The 8,200-nt window shown below is 53.9% G+C and overlaps 2 protein-coding genes across 2 annotated transcripts in view; both read right to left on the reverse strand.

The window, feature by feature from the left end:
* The window catches only part of ADAMTS7 (ADAM metallopeptidase with thrombospondin type 1 motif 7), a 13,907-nt gene extending 10,913 nt beyond the window's left edge, over positions 1 to 2,994 (reverse strand). Inside the window, 7 exon segments of the mRNA XM_037735166.1 lie at positions 53 to 179; positions 278 to 381; positions 462 to 564; positions 648 to 866; positions 2,019 to 2,096; positions 2,412 to 2,551; positions 2,922 to 2,994. Coding sequence (XP_037591094.1) covers positions 53 to 179; positions 278 to 381; positions 462 to 564; positions 648 to 866; positions 2,019 to 2,096; positions 2,412 to 2,551; positions 2,922 to 2,994 — 844 coding nt within the window.
* Positions 2,794 to 5,496, reverse strand: LOC108296774 (golgin subfamily A member 8C-like). The gene is made up of 5 exons (XM_037735167.1): positions 5,365 to 5,496; positions 4,711 to 4,770; positions 4,451 to 4,528; positions 3,419 to 3,505; positions 2,794 to 3,311 (listed from the first exon to the last, which is right to left on the reverse strand). The coding sequence occupies exons 2-5, from the start codon at positions 4,723 to 4,725 to the stop codon at positions 3,129 to 3,131; spliced, it is 363 nt and encodes a 120-aa protein (XP_037591095.1). The 5' UTR covers positions 4,726 to 4,770; positions 5,365 to 5,496; the 3' UTR covers positions 2,794 to 3,128.
* Positions 5,497 to 8,200: the final 2,704 nt, after the last annotated feature.

The raw sequence follows: 8,200 nt of genomic DNA on the forward strand, positions 1-8,200 counted from the left end.
TGCCAGCCTCCCCTGCTCCTGCCTGCCCACCCCACCTGAGGGCTCTACTCACCATCCTTGTCAGCAGCACCAAGCTCCTGGGGGGCTGGGGCCCCTGGAGTGGAATCATTAGCAGGGTGCTGGACCTCGTGGTCGATCATAAGCTGCATCACTGGGCCCTGCAGCTCCAGCAGCTTCACCTGGAGATAGGGGTGCTCAGATGCCACGCCGGTGCCGGCACCCACGCTCACGCCCACCCCCATCCCCCTCACCCCCGCAGAGATGTTGTACACCTTACCTTCATCCCCTCCTCGGCCTCGGACAGCATGCTAACATCATTCTTCTTCTGGTGCTGGGTCTTGGCCACTGCTGTCTGATGGTCATTTGGTTTGATGGACTTTCCTGCGGGAGGACAGGCTCAGACACTGGGGCCCCTCCCACCACCCTGCAGCTCCCCTGCCCTGCCCTGGCCTCCTGCTCACTTATCATGTCTCTCTCTCCAGAGAGCTGGATGAGTCCGAGTTCTAGTTTTTCCACCCGCTCCTTCAGGTCCGCATTTTCCTTCACGACGGCCATGAACTCATTCTGGAGCCAAAATAATGGGGTCACATCTCCGCAGCGACCAGCCACACCCCCACCCTTCTTGGCCCCTGCCAGGACTCACTCACCTGCAGCTTGTCGATGGCGCCCTGCAGGGCCCGCTGGGTCTCCCCACACCCACGGTCGCTCCTAGTCCCTGTGGCTGCGGCCGCTGCCTCTGGCTCCCTCAGGGCCGAGGCCACCAGGTGAGCCTGGAGCTGGCTGCACCCCTGTTGTTTCTGGAGCTGCTCACAGAGCCGTGCCTGCTCCTCCTGGACACCGGCTCCAGCAGCGTTCAGAAATGGCACCTGAAGGCAAGAGGGGAGCGTTCTTGTAGGGGTATACACAGGACAGACGGGGCAGGGAAGTGGAGCGCAGCGCCTTCCCTTGGGGCCTCAGATAGTGCACCTCTCAGTCACGATGGTGTCTGAACACTGGCTCCCAGAAGGGGTGAGGGTCCAGAGTAATCAGAAGGCAGAGAAACCAAGAGCGTAAGGGGGTCTGGGAGGGACCACAGGGGAAGGTGGCCTGCCCAGGCACCTGGCCCCTGGCTCCAGCCTGAGAGACTGCCTCCCTTGCCTAGAACCCCATGCCTCCTTCCCCAGCCTCAAATCTCACGTCCTTCCTTCCACCATTTAAGCTGTAGGCCACAGACTGGTGAAAAAGCAGAGGGAGCCGACCACCATCTGCCAAGTGTGCTACATGCCTAATGCTTTCCACGCATCATCTCATTTAATCCTCAGCACCCACGCAAGGAAAACGCTAATTTCCTTTGGAAGTTAAAGAAACAGAGACTGAGGGATGCAAAGTAGTCGAATGGTGACCAGTGGGACCGAGGCCGGAATCCAGTTTGGATCTAAGGAGACTTTCATTTTGTTTTGCTTTGATTTGTTTTGTTTTGAGACAGAGTGTCACTCTGTGGCCCAGGCTGGAGAGTCGTGGTGCAAACTCAGCTCACCACAACCTCCAGCTCCCAGGCTCAAGCGATGCTCATGCCTCAGCCCCCTGAGTAGCTGGGATTACTGGTGTGCACCACCATGCCCAGCTTTGTTCTTGTGGTTGTTGCTGTAATTTTAGTAGAGATGAGGTTTTGCCATGTTGGCCAGGCTGGTCTCAAACTCCTGATCTTAAGTGATTCTCCTGCCTCAGCCTCCCAAGGTGCTGGGATCACAGGTGTGAGCCACCATACCCAGTATAAAGAGCCCCTCACACCACTGTCTCTTGCCCTGTGACTGGGGGGCTCCATGCCTGTAGCTGGGATGATGATGTCCAGACCTGGGAGGAGCCCAGGGCTACCCGCTTCTAAAAGTCAGAGCGCAGGAAGCAAGAAACAGTCACAGGACTGCCCTGGAGGGTGTGGGGTCACCTGCCCCCAGGGTGGAGCTGCCTGTGGCCTTGCACCTCCCCTCCCCAGAGGCCGGTGCCTGCCTCCCAGCCCTCCTGGATGGGGCAGGGGTTACCGTCTCCTGTTCGCCAAGCTTCTCCTGCAGCTCCTTTCCTTCCTGCTCCAAATGCAGTGCGCTCCTGTTCTGGTTCTTCTGGACAGAGAGAAGCAATCAGCGGCCACCCACTGCAGCTGGAGACCCCAAAACTTGGTGTCGCCTCCCATGGCACCGGGAAGGGTGGAGGCAGGTTAGACAAATTGTCTCCTTTCTCCCACAGCCATCAGAGCAGGGCTGTGCTCACAGGTGCCTTTAGAAGCCTCATTTCATATGCTCCCCCATTTTACAGGTGGGAAAACAGAGTTCCGGAGGGCTGGGGAGGAGAGCAGGGTCCCCAGGTGGGCAACACTCCTACTGCTCCTGGAGCCCCTCCTGCTCAAGAAGCCTCTCCTCCTGTTCTCTCAGCCTCACCTCCTGCTCCCGGAGCCGCATTTTCACCTCCTGCAGTCTCTGCTGTTCCCGCAGCTCTTCTCTCAGGTACTTGGTTTCAGTCTTTAGGCTCTTCTCCAAGTCAGAGTGCCCTGCTGGGTGCTTTGGGATTGGGGGTTCAGCTGAGAAAGGAAGCAGACAATAAGGACCTCTGGATTCTCGAAACAAAAAACTCTTCTGGGTGCACAGCTCCTCTCAGGCTCCCCAAACCTGGCCTCACTGCTAATGATTCCTTGCCCCCAAATGGTAGCCAGTCTTCCAAGCCACTTTCACATACAGAGCACTGTGGGTGGCTGGCAACGGGCATTCCTCCCTCTGCTGATGGAGACACTGAGGCTCATGGAGATTACGAGACTTGCCGTCTCCTGGCACAGACCTCTTTCCCTCTGCCTCAAAGCCCTTCCAGCCACCCACCTCCCTGGGGCACTCTAAGCCACCCCCACAGCCCTCTGATGCCAGTCCTGCTCCCGGGTCACGCCAGCCCCATCTTACCCAGATGGTTTTGTAGGTGGGCAAGGCTCCCCTTCAGCTCATCGATTTTAATTGCATCCTGCCTTTTCTCCATTTTGAATATTTCAATCTGCCCAAAGCACAGGGGGAAAGGGCCCTGGAGAGAGGGGCTGGTGGCTGAACAGGCTACCATCTCCCTCTCAGCCCACAGCTCCACAAAGCCCAGTCCCGTGACCACCCCTGGCTGGGCTATTCTCTTTTTACAGATGCCCAGGAAGATCCAGTGAGCCATCTAAGGCGGGGGGCTGAAGGGTCAGCTCTCACTTCTCCTGCCATTTTCAGCAATTGCTGCTGCCACCGCGCCCTCTCTGTTTTGAGCTGTTGAGCGTACGCGTCTCTTTCTAGCTGAGCTTTCTTAAGACACTCCATCACCTGTAAGAATGGACCCAGAAGTTAGGAAGTGCTGTCACTGGTCCTCACCTGCTCCTGGCCACCTGGGATCACCTTCCTTCCACATCCCTCCCACTGCAAAGTCTTACCTCTGCCACCTGTGCTCTTAGCAGTTCCCGCTCCTGTAGAAACTGCTGTAACTGATGCTCAAGGACTGCTCCACAGCGGCTCGAGGGCTGGAGGGTGGAGAGGGAGAAGCTTCAATCTGGAGAGCCTGGGCCATTCCACACAGTGCCCCTTAAAAGGCCTAGGGCTGGGCTTCATACACAACTCAGACAGTAAAGATCAAGGCATTTCCAATCCTGTGGTCTGGATTTTAAAAGAACTCAGTAAAGTTGGAAGCACAGGGAAAGAGGTCACACTGCTGGCTAACAGAGGCCCAGAGAGATCAGATCATAGTCTATTGTTATTCCTGTTGTTACTACACTATTGGAACCTTTATTGAGTGTGTCACCAGGTAGTGTGGTAACAATCCCATTTAACCTCACAGCCACCATGTGAAGCAGTTGCTACCATTACCTCTATTGAGTAGATGGAAAACATGGAGCATTAGAGGTTAGGTGGTTGCCTAAGATCACTTAGACAGAGCTGGGATTTGAACAACCAGGCCCATCTGATCCTCTAAGTCCATTTTTTTTCCTGCTGGGGGTGGGAGCACAGGGAGGAAGGGAGAAATGAATTTTTTCTTCACTTTTTGAAAAAATGATACATTCTTATAGTCCAAAACTGAGAAGGTACAGAAGGGAAGTATCTCCCAGCCACCTGTGCTCTCTCCTGAGTTTTTTACAAATCCTTGCAGACATGTTTTATGTATATTATCACAGTACACACACACACACACACACACACAGACACACACACACACACGTTTCCTCTCTCTACACAAATGGTGACATACTAAAGCTACTCTTCTGTACCTTCAGAGTCCAAGTACCCAGTCCCCCACCTAGGACTTGGCCAAGGCCACAGCCAAGTAAGGCCAGGGAGGGAATTTGGCCTCTGAGCTCTGCGTCTAGTGCTGGCTCCCCATAACACCCTTCAACTCACTCACAGCAGCCCCAAGGGGAAACTGGAGCCCAGGATTGGCAGCGTGGAATCAGGGGGTCCCACTGGACTCTTACCAATAAGTCGATGGTGTTATTCAGTTCACTGGTTGTCACGGAGCTCGAGTCCAGGGCTATTTGTAGTTGGTGTGCGCTCTGAGGCACATGCAGAGAGGAGGAGTTGGGGGAGGATCGGGGGAGAGGTAGAGAGAACAATCATTAGGGTTGGGGTGAGTGGGGGCTGTCTCGGCTGGTGGAGGGGCACCCAGCCGCCACTGTGGGAGGAGGGTGGAGGGCTGGCCTGCAGGGTCACTGTACCTCAGCTCAGGGCTTCTTACCTCTGGACCATTCATGGTGGCACATGGCGCAGGGCCCTCCTTGGGACCACCTGCTGCTGACTACAAGAGATGAGAGTGCACATGGAGATGTTGTGTCCCCTTAGTGTCCAAGCCTCTGACTTCCTTTCCTCCCCATCAGCTGGCAGCACTTCCTGTTCTGCCTCTCGGACCCTTTGTCCCATAACTCCTCTGTGCCAGCTCCTCTCATGGTTCTTATCTCCCACCATCCCACCCTGGGGCCCTTTCAGTGACTCTTAAAGGGACAGCCTGACAGCAAATGGCTGTTCTCATTGGGCTGGCTTCCCCTTGAGACTGGCGATGAGGAAAACCAAACAGCAAGGACCCTTTCCTGGGTGTCCTGGGTGTTTACAGCAGGCCATGTACTAGGGATTAACAAAAACACAACAGCAATAACGAATCTCATTGCACCCTCACAAATGGAAGTCAGACAATACACCTGTATTTTACAGATGAGAAAGGAGAGGCCCAAAAACTCAAGGAATTGCCCTAAATCATATCCCTAGCAGATGGAGAGGCAGGATTCAAACCCAGAATTCCTAACCAGTACCCAGAAGTTCTTCCACAACCTTAACAATTCCCCTCTACTGCCCCTTGGGCCCCTTTTCCCCAGAACCCTGGCAGGCTAAGACTCACATGGCATGGTGACTGGCAACCATCAGAAGTGCCTGTCTCAGGGCTATTGTTGTTTCTTTTGTTTCTCCGTCTCACTCGTGTTGGAACAGCAGGGCTGTTTCTTTGTTGAAATTCTTTTAACTGTGAGAAATAGAGCAGTAATACCCATGAGAACTACAAACCCCTACAGTCACAACCTACATTACAGTTTTTACAAAATGCTGTTACACAACATCTGATTTAATGCCACCAACAACTCTATAAGGTGTTGTCACAATCACTAAGTGACCGAGAGAGACTGATATCATAGCAAAAACAAAAAGAAAAAAAGAAAAATAAGAAAAAGCAATAGTAGACCTTAAACTAACTCCTCTGACTCCAAGCTCTGGGGTTTTGCCATGAATCAGCAACTGCCAGAGACCAGAACCACAGGCAGAGGTAGAAAAGCCAACGTGAAGTAGACAGGAACTGTACGCCGTGTGGTTTAGAGTCATACAGCCTCACACGTCTGTTAGTGTTAAGAAGAGCACCAGCACCTCTCACACTTTTATATCAGTGTGTCCTCATGGCAGAAGGCAGCCTTTCTGTCAAATCTGGGAATTCATCAGAAAGAGGACAACCCAAGTCTCATTTCAGAGAGAAGTCTGGTATACACTTAGAAACCAATGTGACTGTCATCCATAAGTACAATAATGTTTTTGCTCTCTCAAGAGACTCAAGGGAAACTGATGCTTCTGAAAGATGTCCCATGTTTATCCCGTGGCATTCAAAGTAGCCCAGGTTGAGATGATATGAGGAAGATTCAAGCTGTCAGTTTCAGTTTCCCAAGATCTGTTCCACAGAAGATGAGCAGATCTCACTCCAGAGGCCACTGACTGAAGGGCAGTATGGTCCCAGAACCATGGAGAATTTGAAGATGAGGTGGAGAACTCAGAAAGAAACGTGAAAGTCTCTCTGGAGAGTAGAAGCCTGAGAGAAAACCAAACCAAACCCATTCCCCCACTGCCACCCAGAGACACTGTCAATGTTTTGAGCTCATGGAGGAAGTGTAGGCTTTGTCTACACTTTTCAATGTCTATGTTAATGTCAATGTCTATGTTAAGGGAGTGGGGCAGCCTGAAACCTCTTGCTCCTAGGTCCCATAGTCCCCATTCCCCTTCCAGTTTGAAATTTGTGCAAGGACCAGAGGAGCCAGAAATGGGATGAGAATGCTTAGGGAACTGAGTCCTAAGATCGAAGGCCGGTGTTGTAGCAGGACTGATGGTTCCTAGGGAGACCGTGACATCACTACATTCCACTCCTCCTGGGGGAGGGGACCACATCAAGGAGATGCCTGAGTCACTGCTCCATGATCGGGGAGGGGGATGAAGGGCTGGGACCCAGGTCCTTGGAGACGCCAGCCCAAAGAGCACAGGGAAGTCGCACTGGGGGTGCAGAAGGGGAGGGCAGAGTCTGCAGCAGGCAGCCCCAGGAGTCACCAGCCCAAAGTCACCCAGAAATGACTGGTGAAGGTGTGGGCTGGGAGACCCAGGTCCTTAGAGACATGAGCCCACAGGGCACAGGGAGTTCAGACATGGGGAAGTAAAAGGTGAGGCCCAAGTAGGGAGTGGGGAGCCTCAGGAGTTACACATCCAAAGTCACCCTGGGGTGATTGGCAAGGGTAGGGGCTGGGCTCATTGCTGAAGGGGTGGGGCTGACTGACAAGACGTTGGTAGGGGGAGCCCAGAGACGCCAAGTTTGGGGGCCCACCCAGTCTGGTGTGTCTCAGAAGTGTTATGGACTCTGGCAGCGGTCTTGCCATCGGAGGGGATCTGTGTACGTTACCTTTTTCCTAGCCGAGGTTAATTTCATCTTGCGAATTTCTTCTGACATCGCCATGGTGGGTGGGGGAGGTTGGTGGGGTTGGGGAGGGAGGGCGGGTTGGGGCCACATCAGCACAATTCAAGGGAGCACTGGTAAGCAGCTCCACTCTCCTACAAGGCAGCTGTGTTGACTGAGCCAGAGGAGGCGTAACCAGGGCACCACTAGAATTTAGAATAGGGGCGTGGCCTTCATGCTCCAATCCGATTGGTCAATGAAAAAGATGAAACGGAAAGGAGGCGTGGCCAGGCAGCAAGTCCAGAGAGACCTGTGGCATCCCAATAAAAGCTGCCCCTGCAACTCCTGTCCCCGCCCACTCTGAGAGGGGAGGGGCCACCCGCTCCGGGAGAGGGGAGGGGCCGGCTTTTGCTTTTAAACTTTTAAACCTACCAGAGCATGCAGCCCAGTGTTTGGGGAGGTGACTGTACGGGGAGATTACAGTGTGGGAAACTATCCTGCCTAGGCCAAGGCCTCATGGAGCCCACGGTTCCCTAGGGCCAGGAGAGCACTGGAGCTCACCCTGACACCCATTGGAAACCTGAAATCCACACCTGCAGGAGATCAAGAAGGGGGGTTCAGCCTCCAATGCACATGCAGCCAGGTGAGACAGGTAAAGCTGGGCACTAAGCAGATCTCCTTCCTGATCTTCCTCTCCTGCCTCCTCCAAGCAGAGGAGTAGTGACAGCTACCCATCAGCCCATTGGCTAGATTGAGGTCACTGAATCTGGGTCCCAGCAGGCTAGTGTAACCCCTGACTGTACCAGGCCTGGCCCAAGGCAGTCATGTCTCTGGTGAGAACCTGGTAGACAGATGTGATGTTCCCAATGGCTCTATAAACCTCTTGTTGAGAATAATCAAGGAAATGGGCAAGACCATCATGCTCAGCCAGGAACCTGTCAGGGCCAGACAGAAGTCAGTTTGGTTCCAGGCCTGGGTCTGGAAGGGTGGTGGACTGGGGGCAGCCACAGTGAAGGGGAATGGATGGCCATGGGCTGCG

The sequence above is a fragment of the Cebus imitator genome, unplaced genomic scaffold (genome assembly GCF_001604975.1).
Source record: "Cebus imitator isolate Cc_AM_T3 unplaced genomic scaffold, Cebus_imitator-1.0 Scaffold737, whole genome shotgun sequence".
Taxonomy (NCBI): Eukaryota; Metazoa; Chordata; class Mammalia; order Primates; family Cebidae; genus Cebus; species Cebus imitator.